General features: G+C 37.6%; 1 protein-coding gene across 8 annotated transcripts in view; it reads left to right on the top strand.

Annotated features, from left to right (window-relative positions):
- Window positions 1-1856: 1856 nt before the first annotated feature.
- Window positions 1857-24872, top strand: part of kcnma1a (potassium large conductance calcium-activated channel, subfamily M, alpha member 1a) — a 180963-nt gene continuing 157947 nt past the window's right edge. For all 8 annotated transcript variants that reach the window (XM_082153978.1, XM_082153982.1, XM_082153980.1 and 5 more), the window contains exons 1-2: window positions 1857-1951; window positions 2404-3328. In XM_082153978.1, coding sequence (XP_082010104.1) covers window positions 3044-3328 — 285 coding nt within the window. In that variant the 5' untranslated portion in view covers window positions 1857-1951; window positions 2404-3043. The remainder of the gene's footprint in view (window positions 1952-2403; window positions 3329-24872) is intronic.

Consider the following 24872-nt stretch of genomic DNA (forward strand, 5'->3'; position numbering starts at 1 on the left):
GTCTTGATGTTATGTGGTAACCAGGAACTGGAAGCTATTGAGAAACCATTTCCATGTTTCTGCAGGCACAAATATCAAATCACCAAGCTGTTTTTACACTAAACTTGCACTTTCACTGTTGTCCAGTAGGAGGAGAAGTAACAGATACTGTATGAAAACTCAATAACATTGACATGTTAACATTATCCACTGATACATCATGTCTTTTTAAAAACAAATATATGTCTCAATATTTGTTGGAAAGCTCTTCATTGTACATCTGGACTGATACTCACTATAGGGTAAAGTCATGGTATTTAACAGACAATTCTGAAAAGGATGGAAAAGTAACAACAAAAGATGAAATTGAACCTAAAACTTATCCATTTAAAAATTTTGAATATTTTGGAAAAGTGATATGACTATATACCAGCATACAGTACACCAGCTGACAACTATTTACGAAGATTATGTTTCAGCTGCTATTTTGGTCAAGTAATAGCATCTCTCAGACAGTAAATCTCAAACATAAAAATCATAGATGTCAGTAAATCTCCTTCACACCTCATTCCGGTAATGTTTGTTTATATTTTGAAAATTGACTTGTTTTAGGGTCTCATTTCATAGCCTGTGAAGTAAAGGCAAGTCTAGCTTGTCATCTGTCTTATAATAGTAATAACAACAACAAAGCCAAACATTTATTTGTTAAATTTTACCATCAATATTTATACCTTGAAACTAGGCAAGCTATTTTGACAGGTTCCCAATAATATACTAAGCTTATCTCTTATCCTTGACCTTAGAGGAAACAGCTTAGACCTCAACGATGAAACCACTACCAAATTACTGAGACAAGGATAAACAGGCTGATGATGTGTAATGAAGCATCATGTGACATCTGAATGCACAAGACACACTGCTGTTGATCTTATAGGATTTAAATACTTCTCCTCACAAACACCAGAGACCATCTTGCTAAATATGCGCTTACAGTCCACATGTAGCATACGCTCAAATAAAGCGAGATAAATTCATTTAAAGATCTAGCCCACAAGTATTTACGTGCAGATGCTTTAAACCTAAAGCTTTTGTGTGTTTTATGAAATTCTGGAAAAACTGCCTATATTTTTTCAGACAAAACAAAGGAATTATAACAATGTTTAAGACATCACTTATTATTGTAAATATGACAAGAGACGTATTAATTCATATTAAAAGTTATAATTTTGATTGTTAAGTCAAAGTTACTATATGTTGACCCATGGCAGTTAAAACAGAAAACCAAACTTTTTTCTTTATTTACAAACGTGACATATGGAAGCTTGTTTCTGCCACTGAAAATAAAAAAGGTAATTAGACTTTTTTTACATCACACAATAATGGCTTTTTTTCCCTCACAAATGTATAGCCTATCTTTATAGCTAACTCGCATAGGCTAACTTAACTCGAGTTTATGCCTCTTTCCGTTTTTTTTTTTCGTTTTCTTTGCAGTTACGATTTTTTATCCCACAATATGGACTTTATTTATCTCACGATTCTGAATTCGGAGAAAAAAGTCAGAATTGGGTTATTATAAACGAGCGACGTACAAACGTGGAAGTAGCCTATAGATGCAATTTCCCGGGAAATACGTCCCCCAGCACTAAAATATGAATACATATAATTTTACCATAAATCAGATTGCAAATGTACGCTGAATTGTATAGTTTTGTGAAGTCCCAACGCTAGGTTCAGTTGCTCCAAAAGTGTGTTTACATTGGTATTCCTCACTAGTTTGTCGGAGCGGCTAATGTAAAACACGTAATGGAGGTTAAGCGAAGTGATTACAGAACGTTTTGAGCGTAGGAGCGGAATCTCTTACTCCGCTCCACTCATGAGGGATTCCAGACCGGTTTGCAGACAGCGCGTTGGAAACACGCACATCTTTGATGCGAAGAAAAATATACAAATAAATGGGACGTTTTATCTGATGGTACGTTAAATGATATATATATATTCACTATTATAAACTATAATGTTTATAGAAGTGTTAAATAGTTAAGTGATTTCACACTAGCAAGAGTGTTATGTGATACACAGACAGCCCTGCTGATATTCATTACCCAGCATGATTGCAAGTGTGATAATATCTATCTTATTGGGCTTCTTGTAAGCATTAATCTCTTTAATACAGCCTCTTAAACAAATCAAGAATGGAAAACGTATGTCTAGTGTAAAATATTAGCCTAAATGTTTTGTAAATATTATTAATCTGTGTGTGGTGGTATTTGTTTTCCTAATTGTTTCCTTCTTAGTTATAGTTAGATGTTTGCTAATGTTACCTGTTGTTGTACGTTTAATACAAAAATATTTCCTATCATCTTTATTATAACGGTTTGGCTCCGCCCTCCTACCTGTAAATCTCCCCAACAATCTGTGGAGCAGATCTGACGGACTGCCTGGATCAGCTGAGGAAAGTGAATGGGGACATCGACGTGTCATTGAGAGCGGAATAGTCGCCGAAACGCCGATGTTTGAACGGGTTCTTCAACCTAGCCTCGCAAGACTACAAAGAGCAGCTTGATTCCCAGCTGGATAGCTTTGGAGACATTGATTAAGTTGTCGTTTATGAGCGAAATATCGATTAGACACCACTGAGGCGACCCTGTCACTGGATGGACAACAGAGAGCTTGGACGTACACAAGCCGCCTGAAGAGACAGTCGTTTGTCCGTTTTTCTCTCAAGAATCCACTGCGTTCTCACTGATAACAACAGAGACTACACGAATAGTGGTTTTAGACTCCATTTTATTTAGAAGATATGGAAAAAGACGAGGAAAACCCTTCAAAATGAAAATACGAAGTCGTCATTAATGCGGATTTAAATGTCTCGCGCTGAGGGGAACGGACGCGCGATTTCTCCTCACGCTCTCCAAGCTGCTGTATTTCTCACACAAAAATATTATTTACATTGAGCAGACGTGGATAGAAAAACAGAGAGAAGAAAGGAGAGGGATATTTGAAGCAATATGGCTGATGGCTGGGGTTGGGGGCGCTGGCAGGAGCTGTCCAAAGCTTCTTCTCAATGCTAGTGGCAGATGGCAACGGATCCCATGGCAGCAGCAGCTCTAGAATGAGTAATAATTTCAATTTTAATAAAAATCCGGACTCTTCTGTCTCTATATCGAAGATGGACGTGATCATTCCATTCTCACCAGACGTACCCTGTGACAACAATGGTCAGCGCATGTGGTGGGCTTTCCTTGCCTCATCCATGGTGACGTTCTTCGGGGGTCTCTTCATCATCCTCCTGTGGAGGACCCTCAAGTACCTGTGGACTGTCTGCTGCCATTGCAACATCAAAAGCAAGGTAATGCATCTCAAGCCCCTTTCCCTCTCCATGAAAAGCACCATTAGCTGGAATTAAATGATCATGTTCTCTGCGTATCTTTATAACTAAATGACATTTAGATGGCAGTGGATTGGCCTTGATAGAAGTGATTCATTGTTGGGAATACACTGGATCTGCATGACAATATTGCAGCAAGCAGCAGTCATTCTGAATAAACTCAGAATGATGCACAAAGCCCAAACATCTCAGTATTTATTGTATAAAAGACCGCGGTGAAATTGAATTCATGTAATTTTGTCAGCAAACCTGAGCCTTTCATATACAGTAGGCCACATATTTTCCTTCACAAATCACATTATTTAGATGTATAAGCTTTCAGTAAAAATGTATCAATCGTGTTTTGGGCCATGGTTTTGTTTTGAATGATGTAGAATTTTGTTTTATACTTTTGCTTCATGTCAGTGGTTTGTTGATGGAGAAGCATAAACAAGTCTTGATGTGAATCAAGAATTAGAGATTTATGCAGATGTGATTGCAATCAGTAACCTGGTAATCCATTTAAACTGTTACTAGATTCACTGCGTAAACAAGACGTTGAGACTCAAGATGAAGTTAATATTAGACAGCATTTATTCATACACTGCCTTAAAAGCCATAATATGTATACATATATTACATGAACGCGTAGGTTTTAAACTGGGTATTTATTAGATTACTTTTCTTAGTGGTTTTAAAAAATATATGCTATTTGATTCATTATGGCCAATACAATTAAAAGCAAGCCAGCACGTTTATAATGTAGCACACGGTCATGTAGGGACACAGATTATCTTTAACTAAACAGCCATCCTCCACTACAAACACATTTTAGTGTTTGATTTTCGTAGGAAAACAGTCCAGACCTGTTGCTTGCAATTGTGCAGTGTGAAATATAGTTTTTCTTTTTTATTCTTCACATCCATTCAATTTAGTAGTAATGTGATGGCTTCCATTAGGCACTCAAAATGGACTCTGTGTGTGTGATTGCAACAAAAGTGTGGCTTATCTTCTGCGTGTCCATCTTTGACGGATTGGCTTCAGTCCATTGTAAATGGAAAAGTGTTATTTGCTTCTCTGGAGACTCATTGCAGACATAAAAACGGACTGGTTACCCAAAGCTTCATTTTGGCTGCTTCAAGTGGGATTTGAGGAGACAATATCCAGTGAGTTATAATTAACCACATGAGGCCTGCATGGATTCAAACACCCAATACGGTTTAATCCCTATTAGTACCTACTGACTAAGATATCTGTCTGGGAATGACTTAAAATACAGATTAGATTGTTTGTCGCCCTGTTAGTTTGTCAACAACCTTGGCTGTGGGGTGTTTTTGTTTTTAAATGGTTGACGTTATGAAATAATTAGGTGTTCCTTCTCGTTCGGATGAGACTGTGTTGAACTTTTTATTTATTTAAATGAAAAGGGTTAATGGTGTCTGTGAAGTCACCAGTCTTCATTATCATTTAATTACCTACATGTACAAGCGTTCCAGCAAAGCAGAGCCTATCTGAAACTGACACTGTAGCTCATCCTCTTCGGATGGAGGTTGTTAAAACACAATCAGGCCTGTGTTTATATCACTAGCTGTTGGGAAGCCTTGTTTAAGCCTTGTTGTCGTCTTTGGGATATGATGTATAAGTAAAACCAGTTATTTCGCAGCGTCAGTGTTTCCCTAATCAGTTCAGTGGTTGATGACAACTTATGTGCCATTGGGAATGAGCATGTTTTGCCAAGTGATATCTCACCATATCCCGTTTCCAAAAAGACATGAAAATGGCGCTGGGGATAATTGTGTTTCCTTGTAGAAGGAGAGTCTGGAGGGTGACTTTGTGGATGGGTATTGACACTCTGTTGCAAGGGGAACGTGCTTATTAGTAGCATTAAGAGGCTGAAACGTTATCCCTGTGCAGCTGACTGCGGACGGCAGGTCTTCCAGACATGGTGTCAGTAATGGGATGCACAGTATAGGCCGGCCATGTTGAGCAAGTGGGTGAGACTGAAAGCATGCCATTATATCAGTCATATAGATGGGTATATATATAGATGCACCTGGAAAAAAAGACTCCAAATCCAGAGCACATCATCTTAGAGTTGTTCATCTGCACTTCCTGGTTTTGTATCAGACTTTACGGTTTGGTTATTCGAAGTGTCTTTCCATTGTTCACTAGGTGATAACTGCCCCTAAGGTGCTGTTGCCATACGGAAGGAATGGTGACTTAATGTGAACTCTCTCTCTCCCTCTCTGTCCTCTGTGGCACCTTGCCTGAGGCTCCAGTTAAAACGCATGCGCTTTAAAGTACAATACCTATTGAGTCTTTAAGGGAACAATTTGTGTCCTTATTAAGGGGGAAATTGTAATAAAGATGCTGACTTTTAGATTTTGTGGGAATGTTATTTCTAGCACAGGTAGCAGTAGCAACACTACTGTCCGAAAGAAACAAAATTGCCATCTTTTTATTTGATCCAAGGAGGTTTATTGGTGTTGAAGTCACGTTGGAAATGGTCGTTATTCACAAGGGCATAATATGATTGCCACTATCAAGTCATATTTATCAGTAGATGAAAAAAAGAACAAGCCATCTTATAATTTACTGTGAAATATATAAAGGAAGATAAAACATTTAATGTATGCTTTAAGATGATGACTTTATTTTATAAGTCTTTTATTGAATCAGTGTTTTCTTTTTGTATCGCTGCTTGGTTTGACAATCCCACATGAATAGCCTTGTTAATGTGGCAGGAAAAGTAATAGGAGTAAGTCAAATACAGCCTTGACATTTATCAAAGACAGGTTTTAAGTAAGGCACATTCAATGTTAAGAAATATAGATCACCCATAATATAAAGAATTTCAATTGTTGCCTTCTGGGTGTCGTTTTAAAGTGCCAGGTGGAAGAAAAAAAAGATTTAAGTTATTATTATTTATTTATTTTTATTCGGTAGCTGTTGGTTTAATGAACTCTTCATAGGTAGATTACTTTGATATGAACTATGATTTGTGCGATGTGCATTATACAGTATATTGTTTGTGTATTATGTATTGTCTATATGTTTTACCTTCTGCTACAAAACTAGTTTCCCCTAAGGGGGGCAGTAAAAGTAAAACAAAACAAAAACCGTCAATTACATTCACAGAATTCCTGTGGCACTTTATATTTTAGTTTTTTTCAATTAAATAATGCTATGCACATTATTTTGTTATTTTATGTCAAATTAAGGTTTATTGCATTATATTAGTGTGTATTATATGTGTTACCTTGGTTATGTTTTGTATTTGACACACAGAAGACAGTATATTAGTAGTAATTTTACTTCAGCTTGAGAAAAAGCTTCTTGTGGTGAGCTTTGATTCTACTTGTGGCTTTCTCTTTACCGCCTGTGTTTTTATGGTGGTTGTCAGTATATTATAAAGATATACAAGCATTTTTAGGTCTTTGGTATTTTAACATTTATATGAGTTAATGAAATGTGTATATATATATATATATATATATATATATATATATATATATATATATAAAATATTTTTTTTTATGTATATATTTTTTATTATTATTTATTTATTTATTTATTTATTTTTATTTTACTGTAAATTTAAGTTCAATCCATAAAGCTCAAAATGTTTCTTCTGTTTTCTTTAATGGTAAAGCTTTTTTACAATAAAAAAAAAAAAAAACAGATAGTTTTTTATTAACAGTGTACAATTCAGTTTGCACACATTTATTTGTCCGTTTGTTGAATCAAGCTGTGTAGTTGCATGTTGCCATCTTTGCTTAAGGGCACTCAGTTCTGTGCTCACCTTTTTGAGCCAATCATTTGAGCCGTGACTAATCACTCTAGAGCCACGGGAAAATTGTGACAATGATTGGTTGATGGCACCGCAAGATCGTGCACAGTCCCAAGCCTTTCACTGGCAACTCTCCCTCCGGTGCGTGATGTCAGAGGGAGGGGACAGGGAAAGGTTTCCAAGACACATTAGAATACATGGCTATTTTATATTGGCTGTCAGTGGAGAAAAATGCTCCTTGTTCACATATTGCTGTAGTTGTGATTACATCTATCAATCAGCCGAGGCTACCTGCCATTAGCAAACACAAAAAATCTTACATATCTACTGCAACTTTAATGATTTTGCTTAAGGCAGAGACTCGCCACGAATGGACACTTTTTTTTATAATGACCTATGTTTCAAAAATTTCTATTTACATTTTGCTCAAGGTTGCAACACCGTTACAGAAGCGGAGTTTGATATTGATTTATATTCCATGTTTATTTAATATTGTTTTGTATTTCTGCTCTAAATTGCTTTATTTATTCTCCTGTCTTGTTTTACTGGCAAATAACGGGAAGGTGTTTACCAAAAGCTATTGCTCCTTGAAATGAGCCTTTGCTTTTCCATCCAAAGATTTAGTCCAATTGCTCCTTGACTGCCGTTTCCCATTTAAAGCTCACAACGTTCTCTGACCCACTGGAGGGTTACGTCTCAAATGAGGCGTGTGCTTTGTGTGCATGTGTTATGAGACCACAATACAACGATATTTTTATAGACCTAAGGCTGAACTTTGTATTTTCATTAAAGCACTCAGAATTACTGAGATGCCTAGTAAGTGGGTTTGTTGTGCGCCTGTGTAACCCCTCGTGCTTGGCAACACACCAGCTGCCTTTGGGCTAACAGGCGGACAACACACACCCAAAGATCAGCTGTCCCTCTCACTAACACTCTAACACAATGTACCCTGTGAGTTCTGTGCTCTGTACATGCGCCTATAGCTCTATTACCAGAGAAACATCAAATTATTTTAATTGTCGATAGATACTTAGGTTCTTAGGTTTTTAATATGCAAATGAGTGCAGTGGAAGAGCATGTTGTGGAAGTCAAAGGACACTTGGGTGTTACTATTCAGTAGTAATTCTTCTGTTAATTAAGCTTTTTCGAGAATAGTTATTTTTTTCCTCTGGCTTTTTTTTTTTACATTTTTTTTTTTTAAGGTGTGCAACAAATTCCATCTTGAAACAGCTCAATAAGAATGGTGTGAAATTGATTTGCTATTGATCCCAACTGACAGTTTGTGTTTGTACGCCTCTTGAATTGATATTTGGAAATGTTTTTAAATTGCGCATCTCCTTAGGATGTCACGTTGACTGTTGTCAATATGACAAACGAGTATGCATAATAAAACTGGGGAGAGGGCTTCTCATGCCATCATGTTAAAAATATAAAAACGTCAGATTTGCGTCCATTTGTTGCTGCAAGCCACTAGGATGGATCATAGTTGAAGTGAGCGATAATGATGCCCCTGATATGTGATATTCTTACATAGTACTTTAATAACCGCAGACAAAGTCGTCAAAATTGGTTTGTGTTACAGTGTGTGGCTACACAGAAATTACAGATCAGATAATCCGTATTCAAAGTTAGTGTTTCATTGCTGGGAACAGAGATGATTTAGTATGGGAGTGATATTTATGTGCTAGGCCTTCTAGCATACCGGCCATAGAGGCCTGACATTACTGTCATGTGTTGTTGATACTGGCCTGACGTGAGCATGCTCTACAAACCCAGGGCAAAGACTGACCAGTTTCCACTGATGTGGTCAAGACATGGCAACCAATCCAAGTAAAACAATAAGGATTCGCCCACTTTTGCACTGAGCCTCTGCCAGGTACTTCTAATATTGTACTAATTATTATATGTTACGTTAATAAATACATAACATTTTACAAAAAAAGTAGGACAAAGCTCAATTAAATACAGTGGGATTTGAAAGACCATTGGTCAACTTTTTTTCCTATTAGATTATATTATCAGAATGTCTTAGTATTTTGTGTCTTGCTTATGTGTTTTGTTGAAAGGTCATTGTTACAATTCTGCTTATTTGATTAGTGACCTAGAAATAGTGCAAAATCATAAACATTTCTGCTTCGTTTGATATCTCACTCTCAATGTTCCTTTGTTTTAAATGTTTCTTTCCATTTATCAAAAAATTTGAACCCCAGATTTTTGTGGCCTCAGACATTTGGCCCCCAGTGTTTGTTTCAGGAGAGACATTCTCCACTAATGGCAACACCAGATCTTGCTGGCTGGTCAAAACCGTTAGCACATGGGAAAAGATAGTAGGATGACCATTGCTGGAGCTCACAGAGAAAGCCTCTGCTGACTGGTTCAGCTGCTGTTGTCTTTAAAGAGCCTTGTGTGTGTGTGTGTGTGTGTGTGTGTGTGTGTGTGTGTGTGTGTGTGTGTGTGTGTGTGTGTGTGTGTGTGTGTGTGTGTGTGTGTGTGTGTGTGTGTGTGTGTGTGTGTAATCTGTCTGCAGTCAAAGCCATCATGTGCTCTTAGCTCCACTAACCCCTGGCTAATAGGAACTAGTTTATATTAACAGTTCATATAGTCAATTTGGAGTTCAGTGGAGGATAGCTTAATGAAAGCTGTTTAAGAGTTACAATTAATGACTATCATTAATAGAGATTCACCTGAAGTAATCATAAGGCCTCTCATAATCACGGTTGTGTTTGCATGAGACGAAGGAGCTCTTGAGCCTTGAGAGTAGGCTCTACTTTTGGTAACACTTTCCTCTCAAACATCTTTGGTACTCACCGTTGTGAGATAAAAATTGATGCATAACTGATGGGGCATTCCGAGCCCTTCATTTAGAGAGTTAACTGGACGCCTATCTAAACGCGGCCTCTGCTGCCAGCCCCTGAGCTCTGATTCGCCCGCATCTCAATGAGCGTAACATCAAAATTGGTGCTTTGATTGGAAGCAGTGATGCAGTGAGCAGGGGAGAGGAGAAGCGAAGGGTAGAGGACGTTCCTGTGACCTTCAGGGATGTGGGCTGTGCTACTGAAACCTTGCGCTGCTCTGTGATTTGGCTCCATCTCTCCCGTGTTCTCGCAAGCTAATAACAGGTTGTGCTTCTGATGGCAGGCGGCAATTTTAATAACCTGCTTGGCTCTTAGCATGCACTACAGCACATTGGTGGGATGAGATAGTGCTTTTGATGTGCCTGCAAAGGTTATTCCACAAATGTCAGGCTGGTTTAATTGAAGAAATGTTACAATTTGCATCTCTCAACGGCTGTTTCTCAGCTTGCACTGTTGAAAGCTTTTTAAATGAAACCACATTTTTTACCCGATCCGAAGGATGTGTAAAAGCATTTATTCGATTTTTTTTTTCCACTGGGCTCTAAGGGTGTTTCATTTGTTTAAAAAGTAATAGTGGAAGGAATACGGCTCGTGAAAAGTGAGACGAGTGTTTGTAAAATAAGCTGTCATGTGTTCTGCACATGACATGGCATGTCGACATCATGTAGCCTACATATGTTGTACACACTGAAACTTGAGTTCATTGTTGTAGGTCTTGGAAGAAAGTGATTTAAACTGGTGTAGTTTTATTCAAGTTGATGTTGGGCATTTTTCTGCCCATCTTGTCTCATAGCATTAGTTACTTTATGCATAATGTAAAAGTACAGCTTTATGTTATAAATGAAGTAGGTGTACTTTTTGCACTCTTGTTTTACTTTTTTTTTTCTAAAAATAAAGTATGTGATAACATTTGAGCAAAACATATTGAAGAACAAGCACTAACAAATATTACTGAAAGAAGACGTAGATATTAAGAAGAATTAGATATTACTATGCAAATAGCAAGTCATTTTAATACAAATAGAAAATCTGAATACAGGGTGTTAATGCTAATAGTGCACATACATAAATAATATTATAATATTATTAATAATACTTCTAAAAATGGAACTAAGACTATAGTTTTTCCCTTGCTAAACCTCAGGGGACCGATTATCTGCTTACAGGGGAAATTGAGTTGATGGCACTGGATGTTTTTAATAGTTTTGATTAGAAATAATCATTTTACACATTTTGTTCTTCAGTGGGTGTTAGGTATGATGTCATCAGATCAAGGTTTTGTCGAAAGTGGTATTTATTCATGGTTTATTGCTTTCTAAAGGTGTTTTTAGAAACATGCACAGTCTTGCACTAATTATGCTTAATAACCTGACAGCATGTAAGGTCATGTAAACAGTGATCGTAAACTGTGAGCAAAAACGATTGGCACAATGATTTTCCCCCATCAGCCTGTTTTTGCTTTACATGTCTTAAACAGAGCTCTGATGGTTTAATCAATGTGTGTGCGTAAGCATATCTCTTTGTTTTGATGTCAAAAAGGGAGAAAACATGATTTCAACATGTTTACAATGTCAACATTTTTTTTTAGTTGTTTGAATGTGATTATTTGCATGTAAAGCCAGTCATTGTTTTAGAGATGTAAAGAAACAAAAACATGATACTCTTTCGTTAATATAATCCCTTATAGCAAATGTTCTAATTCTTCAAGCTATGCAACATTCATTAAATATTTAACACCTATCTACTATCTAAAGATCAAATAACAGACACAGGCACAACATATTTGATCCCCATAAACATTGGCCCTTTTTTTTTTAGAGGTTGTGAGACCAGCTGATAGCATAAGCACAAATTTTCCTTGTTGAAGAGCTCTATATCCCTCATTAATCACGTTCAGCACACTTTGAAATTTGGCTGCTTAATAGGCATCTGGGCTGGGTCCACACTAGCAATCTTGTTAACATTCAGGCAGTCCTGCACATCTTAAGTGCAAGAATCATTTTCTTCACTCTAGCTCTACACTTCTGCATGAGTGTGAAGTCTCTTCCAGGGTTTGGATGAGATGTATAAAACACAAGTGTCTCCAGCCTCAGTGATTCTGCTCAGAATCAGGCCGTCAGCACCATGGAGAGCTCAGTGGAAGAGTTTCAGCTGCACCAATCCAGACACTGGACCGTTTAATGCTCAAATACATCTGCTTTGATGGAAGGTGTACAAAAATGTTTGGGATGACTTTAACGCAAAACATCTGAGCTCGTCGTAATCAAGAGAGTGAAAATAGTGGCAATTGTTTTATTGAAAGCTAACATCTGTTTGCTCTGAATGAAAGCAGCTGCGACCTTGTCATCTGTGCAAGTACATCATGTTGAAATACATTTGATATGAATGGGCAGTAAATGACTACGCCCCTATACAGCTTGGATTTGGAAGACTTGTTTGTCTGCTTTTACACTCTCCCAGTTATGGTCTGCAATTTTTAGACATTTACACATGTGGCTGCTTTCATTTGTGCACATGCACAGCTGTTTATGTTTTGGTTGTTAATTATAGCTGGTGGAGACCACTAATTGATTGCTATTTTTCTTCGTTGTGAAACGGTTGCCCTGAGAAATACTTGTGTAAATCAAACATCTTTTAAATTGTGTATATTTCTACCTTCCCTCAAAGTTAACAATAATACTCAAATAATTTAAAATTAAAGATCAGTTCTGGCGCCTTTCTTGAACGTGAACTATTGACTGAAAGCTAAATAAAGCCATGCTTTAAAATAAATTGTGGATAAGAAAATGTTGGGATGGCCTTAAAGAGTGTGAATATCCTCAGTGCAACCCGTTGGGTACGTGAAGAGCGATGACTGTGCTTGCTGTACTCACAGTGCAGGGATGATAATGGCTTCTGGCATACGTTAAGGGTTTTACCATGTTTCAGAGAGCTGCTGTTCTCTCTTCAGATTTTGCTGCAATAGCCTATTTTGTAAGACAATACTGATTAAACAGCTTCCTTGATTTAGTATTAAAGAACTGTGAATCATATCTGGCATCTACCCTTGAATGTCCTTGAATGCACCCTAGACATGGAGGATGATTTTGCATTATATTTTACAAGGACGTCATTTGATTTGCTAATTCCGGTTTGGTTGGCTAAAGCCACACAGCTGCTTTGCTGAGCATTGTCTCAAAGCAATACAACTGCAGAGAGATGTGAACTGGCACAGGCTCAAAAAACCCCAGCTTGGCCCCGCTCTCTTTTGCTCTCTCTCTCTCTCTCTCTCTCTCTCTCTCTCTCTCTCTCTCTCTCTCTCTCTCTCTCTCTCTCTCTCTCTCTCTCTCTCTCTCTCTCTCTCTCTCTCTCTGCTCACTCTCTCTCTATATAACTTATTTTTTGCCTCCAGCAGTAGCAGCCTTTCCCAACACGCCGCCTCTCAAAACCTAAAAAAATAAACATAAATGTTATTAATATTTAATATTTAGAAGTAAATATAATTGATTAATATTATTATTACATATTCAATTCATACAATGGTATTTCAAAGGCCTTCAGGTTACAGATGATATAGCCTACTTTCCACTTGTTTTGTCCTGTTTGTTTAGATTCTCTTAACATTCATATCCCCTCAGGCTTGACATTTTGATCAGAAATTGTTTTTTTTTAATTGTTAAGACTGTATAGTCTGTAATAAGAACTACCAATATTTTAGAAAGAGTGGTATCCTTTTTTTATTTGACTTGGTACTGAAGTGTTGTTACTTATGAGAGTCCTACTCCATAGTGGGCAGCATTTTACTCTTTGGTATTACTGTATAACCTGTTTCCCTTTATGGAAACAAAGGTCCACTCTCCACAAATAGAAGGCATTGAGTTAGGCCTGAGCTGTGGGACCCCTGCTGCGACCTTTGACCTCTTCAATTAGGGTCAGGGTCATAGTTTCCCAGGTCACTAGAGAAATTAACCAGCCTCCCTCGAATTACAGCACGATAACAGAACATTTTTTTTTTAACCCAGTAACCCAAGATAGGAGTGGCGTAGCAGTTACACTGACTCAAAAGACATGCTCTTTAATTACCTGCTGCACTTTTTGATTGTGCTCGCTGTCCCTCAAGCTCACACATCCATTTGTGATGAGCTGTCTGTCCACTTCAGTTTGTTTAAAAATACATGCGGAGGGCGAAACTACAGATTCTACAGTCAGCAGTAGCAGTTGTCTGCTTGTTTGTGCTCATAAACTAAATGAATAATGTCATGCTGTGTAAGTGACATGATTCAATAGCTGTGTTCAGATGCACTGCCTGTTGTACTCGCTGATTCATTTGTCTAATTCGATGGCTGTGGCTGCAAGCAAGGCACCAAAAAAGCAAAATGCACAAGTCAAGCTATAGCCTCTCAATGAAATGAACAACGCTCTATATTTAGGAAAAGGTTTATGGGGGATTTATTGCTGTCTCAGAGCACACCCTGCCCCTGCCGTTATGATTTTCCAGGTACCTGCAGCTCTAGGAGCTTGACATTTAGCCAAAATAATGCCATGTCAGAATGTACCTGACACTGTCAGCTGTATCCTGCTAGATTAGACAAGCTGAGAGCCGGCTGACAGATGCAGAGCTCATTCACGCGCAGCACTGCATGATATACAAGCCAACCTTTATTTTACCTGCAGAATAGGCCCTCAGGAACTGGTCATGTGAATCATGGGACAGCAGCTTATTCCTTGTTCCATCCAGTGATTTCACTGGAGCAGAAATGGCAGACTGAGGCGTTGAGTGGTGAGTCAGTTGACTGCCTGAGAGCTTGTACCCTTTCCTTCACCCCCTCAGAGGTTATGCCCCCTCTGTCATTCATGCCCTGGGGTGAGGGCTCATTTACTATGACAAGATGTAGAAACCCACCAACAACAGGCAATGCTGTTTTTAAGCCCTGTTCAAAGGCATTACATGGCCCAGTACGTTTTAAAAGCCACACACTTTACTTCATGTGTGCAAAAAAGCTTAAAACTGTGTAACTGGAAGCTTTGCTTGTCTTTGTAATTGATGCTAAGAGTTGTCTTTACCGCCACCGGCCTGGCTTTGATGAGATGTTTGTGTTTTGAGGCAAACTGTGATTGTCTCTCTGCCGATTTCTTTTCCGTCTCTGGATTTCCATTGTAACAGGCAAACAATAAACCAAAGTAATCCAGTCTAAATGACAAACTGTGCTCAGCAGCCAGAGAAATTAGTGGAAAATAGGGTGCCATTGTGCTGGCCTATTGTCTTTCAAAATCAGCCGTCCTTTTTTTTTCAAATCAGTCCATCCTCATGTACTGTAGATTTTTTTTTTGTCAGATAACCTAAAATATGTGCTTTTATGCGGTAAACATGTTATTTACTGTGACTGCATTAGGTCATGCCAATGAAAGTCATTTTAAAGAGTCAAGCAATGTCAAAAGTATTTTGGTGCAAAGTCGATACTAAAATAAAACAATGCAATGATGCCAGTCTTTCTAGAGTATTGGTAGTGCTACCTGACTGACATATTTGCCTTGCATTAATGACATTTAATGTGTCTGTGTGTGAACGATTAATTGTGTCTTGCCAAGGTATTGATGTTTAGAGAGCTGGTTTGTCTTAAGTGACTAAAGCATGACAAAAGATATTTGATTTGTGTCAAAGTATTAAAATCTGCTTAGGGGGTCATTTAAATATAACAAATATATTAACTAGATTAATAATGTAGTTATTGTAATATTAACCAACATTTTATCAAACTTTGAACTTTGCCTTAATCTTTTAAACAACTGAAGATAGTGATCAAACTACATTTTATAAAAATCAGTTCAATTTTTAATATTACATCAGCATAAGAGAGTCAAATTGGATGTCTAAAGGGCCTAAATCTCAAGATCACTCATTTAAAAGTTCATCTATTGCCAAAATTATGAAAAAAAAGATCAGCCAAGAATAGAAAATTATTGAAAATATTCAAATCAGGAATGTCAGAATAAGAATGTGTAGTTACATTTTTTTTTTATAAAAAATAAAATAATAATAAAAATAAAAAATGTCAAAATCAACGTTGAACGATTTCAATTGGATTGGTGTTTATTCTCTTTAGCATGGAGTGTGAAGTAGGCTATTTACTGAACATTCTGATTCAATTTCAGTGAGTGAAGAACAAATTTATACTCGCATGCGTTAGGCTTTGTATTATGTAAGTTATCGTCTCTGATAGACGTTGTTGAAGCCGATCAGGCCGCCATTTTCACCCTCCTCTCGGAGAGCAATGACACATTGAAAACATCCGGTAGTGTGGGTTTTCCAGGAAATGCGTGTACTTGCTAGACCTCTCGTAAATACTACCATGTGTTGTTAGGGGTGGGAGACGAGTGGAGACGGGGCGCATGCGCACGCTGCGACCGGCAGTGAGAGTGAGAGTGAGTGAAAGTTTGTCGTGGAAGTTTTAGAGCTCTCGTGTTTGTGTTTTTCCTTCCTTATTTTATTGGTAAAGTTCTTACGGTCTTGTTCCTATTTTCTATTGCGTCGTTTATGTATGCGCGTACACAAAATGGATATTAGAATCCTTTCTGCCCTCTGGACGCTCTTCTTTGGGTTATTTATCCCCGACTTCGTCAAAGGAGCTGTTAGCCATGGAAGGCTACAGTACACCAGAACTACACTGCTGCAACTGAACTGTGGGATAATGTGCGGGACAGACATCACGTCACAATTGCCTGATTGTATCCTAAAAGACCCAGGGGGTAAAACAGCGGCAAAGAGAAGGCGAGGCAAGCGGGGAGGCGTCAGGAAACGCTTCCGAAAACAGCGGCTTTCTCGTATTCCTCTACCCTCCATGATCCTCGGGAACGTCCAGTCCCTGAGGAATAAAATGGACGAGCTCCAGGGAAACGTCAGCTTTCTGAAGGATTTCAGGGAGTGTTGTGTCCTGGCTTTCACAGAGACCTGGCTGACGGAGTATGATCAGGACACCGATTTATCAATTGATGGATTTGGGGCACCTTATCGACTTGATCGAGAGAGAGAGGTAACGGGGAAATCTCAAGGTGGCGGGGTATGTTTATATTTCAATAAACGATACTGCACTTCTGTGACTGTAAGAGAACGTATCTGTACATCAGATGTTGAACTTCTATCAGTATCGCTACGACCTTTCTACCTACCCCGTGAATTTCCACAACTTTTTATTACGACAGTCTATATTCACCCAAGGGCGAACGCTGTGGCGGCTTCTAACACCATCTTTGAAACCGTGCAGAAACTGCAATCACTCTCACCCGAGGCGCCAAATTTCATACTGGGTGATTTTAATCATGTATGTCTCAAGAAAACACTGACAAATTTTTACCAGTATGTTTCCTGTCCTACCAGACGGGATAAAACCTTGGACCTCTGCTATGGATCTATAAAAGATGCTTACAAATCACTGCCCTTACCGCCACTGGGTTCAGCGGATCATAACTGTGTGCATTTGCTGCCAGCATACAAAACCGTCCTAAAGAGACATAAAGCTCAAATTAAAGTAATTAAGGATTGGACTGATGAATCCGTATTATGCTTACAAGACTGCTTTGATTGTACAGACTGGGAAATGTTTCAAAAGTCCTGTGGGGATGACCTAAATGAGTGGACTGATGTGACATGCTCATATATTGCTTTTTGTAGAGACATGATTGTTCCATGTAAACAGGTGAAAATCTATCCTAACAACAAACCATGGATAACTAAAACTGTTAAAGATAGCTTACAGAAAAAAAACTCATGTTTTAAGGGGGGTGACATTGCTGAACTACAAATAGCAAAAAAGGTTTTTGAGATGGCAACAAACAAGATGGCAACAAACAACCTTGGGTCAGCATGGGACAGTATGAAAACCATAGCAGGCCTCCAGAATCTAAAGAGCAGCAGCCCAGTCACACTGGATGGTTTCAGTTCAGATACTGAGCTGGCCAGTGCTCTTATTCAGTTTTACAATCGTTTTAATATTTTTGATTTTAGCAATGAGATTGACAATTTGAGTAACCAGCTTGTAGACGTTCAACATTTTAATATAACGCAAACAGAAGTGCAAAAAGCATTCCTCTCTGTAAGAGTTAATAAAAGCCATGGTCCAGATAACATCTGTGGGCGCATACTCAAAACCTGTGCAAAGCAATTGAGTATTCCTTTCCATCACATTTTTAGCAAGTCTTTAGAGGCACAATTAGTACCTGAGGTCTGGAAGGATGCTGTGGTTATCCCTGTTCCTAAATCAAACACCACTAAAACCCTGAATGATTTTAGACCAGTGGCACTCACATCAATAGTGATGAAAGTATTTGAAAAATTGGTGAGGTCTGAAATATTGAGGAAAACGGAGCATCTACTTGACCCTCTGCAATATGCGTATAGACCCCGTAGGGGGGTGGAAGATGCCACAGTCACTTTACTTAATTTACTTTTTAAGCATTTAGATAATAATGGCTCACATGCCAGACTTTTATTTATTGACTTCTCCTCAGCTTTTAATACAATTCAACCTCATATTTTAACCACAAGGCTGCAAGAACAGTTTGATTTGAGCAATAACCTGGTAGGCTGGATCCTTAACTTTTTAACAAACAGGACGCAAAGAGTGAGAGTGAATGGCAATCTTTCTGAAAAAGTCTGTTCATCAACAGGCTCTCCACAAGGATGTGTACTCTCGCCTTTGCTTTTTATCCTGTACACAAATATGTGCCAGAGCAGGTGGGAAAACAGGACTATAATTAAATACGCAGATGACTCAGTAATTGTCAGTCTGCTCCAAGACAGTGAAACAGGCCATGGTCCAGTCATCGATGACTTTGTTGAATGGTGTGAGGTGTCTCACCTTCAACTAAATGTAGTTAAAACAAATGACATGCTCATTGATTTTAGGAAAAAAAAAAAACAAACACAAGAAATTACATCAATCAATGGTCAAACTGTTGAATGTGTCGATTCATATAAATACCTGGGAATGATAATAGACTCCAAACTCACATTCGGAACTAACTGTGAAGTGGTATGTAAAAAAGGGCATCAGCGCCTGTTTTGTTTGAGGAAATTGAGTAAGTTCCAGGTTGATAAATCCATCATGACCCTATTTTATCACGCTTTTATTGAGTCAGTTTTATCATTTGCACTAGGAGCCTGGTTTGGGAATCTCACTTTGAAAAATAAAAACTCACTCAACCAAATAGTAAAGTGGTCTAGCAGGCTGATTGGTGAGCAACAGCCTAACGTGGAGACCTTATACACAAAACAGGTACAGCGCATAACTAGCTCAATTTTAAACGACAGTTCTCATTCACTGCACACAGAGTTCCAGCTTCTACCCTCCGGGCGTAGGTTTATGATCCCCAGGTGTAAAACAAAAAGACACAAGAATAGTTTTGTTCCTGCAGCCATTACATTGAGGAATAAGTTATAGCTATATTTTGCACAAGTGTTCATTCGGTTTGTTGTTTGTTTTTTTTTTACGTATTTTTATGTATTATTTTATTCTTGACCGATAAGAACTTTTTTGATGATGTATGGTAATGTGATGATGTGTGAAATGTGATGGTGTGTGACTCTACTGCAAACAAAATCTACCTTCGGGTATAAATAAAGTAACTTGAACTTGAACTTGAACTTGAATCTCTAGGCACCTCACGATTCGATTCGATTACGATTACGATTCAGAGGGTAACGATTATCGATGCATCGTTTTTTTTTTTTTGTGACTACTTGGTACTTTTAAAGCAAAGTATTTATGATGACCCATAAAGAATTTACTTCCAATACTTCCTATATTCATTTTATTAATAAAACAAATGGAAGTGATTTGGCAAGTCAACTGTAAAGGTTACATTTGCCAGCATATGTCCCAACATTGCAAAGAACCAACAGGAAAATAAATGTGTGCCTGTACTAGCAGCGTACTTGTAGTCAATGAATACAAACTTCAGCATATTCTGAATCTCTAGCATTTTCTAACCAACATCCTCTTGTTATTTCCAATGAGCAATATAATCCTTCCGACAAAAAAAACAAGACAAAAACATTTTGATGTAGTAAAATCGCGAACAGTTTTCGTTCAAAAATATAGAATTATGTACCAGCAGCTCTCATACAAACATAATGCTTGTGGACTTAAGCATATTCTGAATAATTAATAACATACAAAGCCGCTCTTATACACAACTAACTAATAAAGAGTTATGACTTGAAATGTTTGCTGTATACCACAATCAAATACAGCTTATACAAAAAAAGTGAATGAACATCTGGCATTGCACTGATACATGTGACTGTGGAGGGCAGTAGAACGTACGTATAACAGATCGGTTTACAGCATATTGATGTGAAAACTAAACAATACAGAAAGCAGCTCTCATACAAAAAATACTAAATAGGTCACAATGAAATCGCCAATTTTCCATACGTTAGCTTTTAATGAAGAGGGTGCCGTTCGAATATGGCGCTCAGCCATCATGCGTCTCTGTTATATGCGCGTCTCTGTTGTGCACGCCACAGACTGTCCGCGCACTGCACGTCCGCTTTAGAGTTCCGCCTTTTGCATTCCGTCAATATTCCGTTATTAGAAGAATTATTGTTATTGTGAATCGATTCAGAATCGTCCACGTCCGAATCGCGATGCATCTAAGAATCGATTTTTTCCCCCCACCCCTATGTATTGTGCACGTTATTGTTTGACAGACATCCATGTCGGGATATTCAAATGATGTGGATTTGAAAACAGATGGATCTTAAAGTAATAATTATTTATTTATTAACCCGCACGTATTCAGTGAAGTGATTGATGCCTTTGAGTGTGTTATGTTAATGTTTTTAGTTCTAATATTCCAACTGACAGCCAGCCTAAGTTTTTGACGGACGTGATAACGTGCGTAAGGGGTGAACTATGTTTGATTTTTGGGTAATTATAAAACCTCCTGGAGATGTTCAAAATGCTTTTTTGCGTAGTTCATTATGCTTATTTTATGCTATTAAATTAATTTTGTGAGTATAGATTTTTCCAGATGCAGCATAGATTTTTCTATTTTTAGATAGGATATTTAAAGGATCTATATAAGTAGGATTTTATTTATTATTAAATTAAATGTATTGTCCAAGCAATAACAGATGTTTTGTTTACAGCTGACAATCATGTGATTGACTCAATCCTCCCCCGTTAATAAATTGTCATCGGAATGAATGTTTTATCACTGAAGTGCCATGCAAATTTATTGTTACAGACTTCCCCATGAGAAACAATTACAGTACGAATAGGGCTTAGGATGTACAGACAGTCTCTCTTGAGATGGCTTAAGACCAGTGTGTTAATATTTTGTAGAAAATACATTAGATACTACATTAGACATCCAGTAAATTATGGGCTTTATATTGGTATGCATTTGATCCTTTAGATGCATTACTCCCAGAAAACAAACTGTTTTTTCTTGTTATATGGTAGAAACAGCAGGAAGCATGGTGTTTTGTTTTTTATGCTCATTGCAGGAGTGCTCAGGAAAGCCTTCGGATGATGAATTGCTGCATCTGGCTTTGTTCCTCAGCCCAGAATCATACTTGAAGAAATCACTCACTTCACTATGCTGTATAAGACACAGCAGTTCGGGAGTCAAAAACTTGATATTTTAGTCTATAATACCCCTTTGAATGTCATCATGTGAATAGTGTCAAAATTGGCATATTTTGCGAAAATTATTTCTAGTTATGTCAAGTTTTGTGCATGCACTAAAAGAAAATACACTGAATGCGACACGCCGATAATATAGGGCTCACAAAAGCTCTAGGTTACTGCCTGTCAATACTAATCTCTTTAAAAGCAACCATATTTCAATTGGACAAAAATGATTAGTGCTAAGTGTATCCTACAAATAGAAAATTGTCATTCATAACTCAGATGAATGTGACCTGCTGGGTGCTTGGAGTCTGTGTATATGTGACTGTTCATGTGTATCTGAGCTACAAAACCTGATCAAAAAAAAATAAAAATAAAAATAAACACTACAAGTCTCGCTACAAGTGGAATCCCATATGTATAATTCAATGGGCTAGGTGTTAATCAATTGGAAGGAAATCTCAAATTGATTTTTTTAACATGTCTGAACCACTACCCTGCCCTTGTCCAGAGAGCTGAAAGGACAAGCATGTGCAGATCAGCTCAGCCCAACAGTTGGACAACAGTTTTTTCCTCATTAAAGACACACTAGCTTGATGATTTGTCTGAAGATGTTGCCAAAATGGCCAATGAGTGAGCCAACTTGTCTTAAAGGGACATGGAATGATTTCAGAGGCAGTTAGCTAGCAAAAGCCATGGCTTTTTTTGGCAGAAGACGGCTTTGCTAAAAGAGGATCAACTTTTAACTCGGAGCAAATTATAATTCACTCAGGAATGGCATGGAGGGAGATGTCTGGGAAAGCCCACTATCTTCATCCCTCTTGGCTCAGAAGCCGATTGATGGTCCCCATTTGCTTCCCTCTTAAAAGAAGCAGAGCTAAGCCCTTGAAAAAAGAGAGCATTTGCAAGTAATCTCCCAACTGTAGTCAACAACAGATGAAGTTATTTTAAGTAACTACCACAAAAAGTTATCATCTCATTGTTTTTTTAACCTGTAAATGATAAGTATATATTATATTATATGTACTTATGTTACACAGGTGTATATTACTATTGATAATGTAAGGAACTCTATGGCTCTCTTTTAAAAGCTAAAACGTATATTGTATCTTCTTGACAGAAATGCTGTAGTTATTTTTCTTTTCTTTTATCCATTTAATGATTTACTGCTTAGACATTATGGCTTATATTTTTATATCCACTTGAATTTAGTATTATTGTTCATTTAGGTGTAGAATTATGTTTGTGCTTTCTTTTTGATTATTTGTAACGGGTATTTGAACTTTTTCTTTTTCTCATTTTAAATTCTATATTGTCTGTGTGTGGCCTTTGTCATTGTTATAAGCTGTAAATACCCTTAATGAGTTGTTTTTAAATTTGCTGTTACTTCTGCATTTTTTGTAAGAGAATGTTGATTGACCAAAACATTGCTTATACATTTTTGAGTACTATGTGGAATGGATACTTTTTTTGTTTTGTTTATTGAACCTAGTGAACTGCCTTGCAGTCTTCATCCTACATAGGTTGCTGTTTGCTTCCTTACTGAAATAAAACCACATAAGAGACCTCATAAGAAACTAGACACAATTGCTTTAAATAGTTTACTGGTAGCTTCCTGCTAAGCTAAAAATGTGATGCTATAATATGTTTAAAATTCCAAGTAACCACAAATATTTTTATTAGATTCTTTATTGATACTGGTTCAAATTAAATGTATTATAATTATATGTAAAGTAAATTTGTATTGCTTTATCTGCCATCTTTAATGTTCTTTTTTTTTTTTCATTGAGGTTGTCGCAATGCATTATGGGATTGCCTTCTCTAGCAAGGATACATGTGATGCTACAGTAGCTGTCTCATTTTGAAAGCTGTGTCCTCCGGAGGTCGCATTTGTCAGCTGCATATGTCATTGAGGCTGCTTCATTTCAGTAAACTGACCGTTACATTCCAAATTCATGAAGAAATTACAACAATTTACACTTCACTAGGAATAACAGTCAATTTTATAATGGTCACTGTTCTGAAACATAACATCCTTTATGACGTATACGGCCGACAAATGCGTCCTTCAGAGAACGCAGCCTTTGAAATGAGACACAGAGGCTGTCTTATATTTTGCCAGAGAAAGGCATCTTTGAAGGCAGCGTAATGTTGGAACGGCTTTCGCAACGGGAGCACAACAATGTTACTTTAAAATGCTGACTACGTAGGCAGCTCACTATAGGCTTTGGAACAGAGCCAGTTGCTCGTGTACTCTGTTTATTATCAGTTTAAACATGTGAGACTTTTTAAACAGTGATATTGGAAAGAGGAGATTAATATGGTAAACTGCATGCTGAGAGGACCAAACCCACTTAAACCGACCCAGTGTCATCAGTTCCTCTCACCAGATGCTTGAGGCTGATGGCCCATGTGAGGATAAGCTGGAGATACAGTGATCCTGTAATGACTTGAATCAAGACTGACCTCGTTAGTATTGTATTGAAGCAGTTACAGTTGTATTATGGTGGTCCAGTTGTGCATGTGCACTACTTTTATGTGATTTAGCAGTGCAATGTCATGCCCTTCCAGCCTTTACCTTTCACATTTAGATATCAACAATTGAGCAATTTCATCAATAAAAATTAAAAATATTATTTGTAGCACACCTCCCATCCAATAATCACAATAAGCTTTGTGCTTTGTTGCTTTTGATAAGAAATCAAATCGTGAAAAATCTGTGTCAATACCCACTCCTGGGAATGATCTGTAATCTCTATAATTGAAATTTAATAAAGGCTGATAGAGTGACTGGACTTTATTTGTCCGTACTAGGAAAGTCAAAAGTACTGATACTTAGATACCAATGTGACTTCCATATTTTGTATTACTTATAATTGGCTTCTTTGTTTGTTTCATTGACTGTTTTTTTCACTGTTTATTTAATTAAAGCAATATTTTTTTGGATTAACTGTTGAAATAAGTATCTAGAAATGCAGGTATCTCTTATTGAGGTGAAGGACTCAAAGCTCAGTTTATAAGCAGGGTCTGTTATAGGTGTGGTTTTATGAATCGCAGTGAAACATCAGGCCATCCCCTGCTTTATAGACCTTTAACTGACAGCAATTAAAGAAGCTGAGATCTCTCAGGCACTGCCAGGCCTCCTTCCCTCTCTTCTCGCACTGTGCATCTCTGTCAACACACACTATCATCATATCTACTTCCTCACCATCTGGTCCGTTCTGTTACCATGGACTACAACGCTTTTCTTTAGGTTTGATCTCCTTTTT

The sequence above is a fragment of the Leuciscus leuciscus genome (genome assembly GCF_965113295.1).
Source record: "Leuciscus leuciscus genome assembly, chromosome: 22".
Taxonomy (NCBI): domain Eukaryota; kingdom Metazoa; phylum Chordata; class Actinopteri; order Cypriniformes; family Leuciscidae; genus Leuciscus; species Leuciscus leuciscus.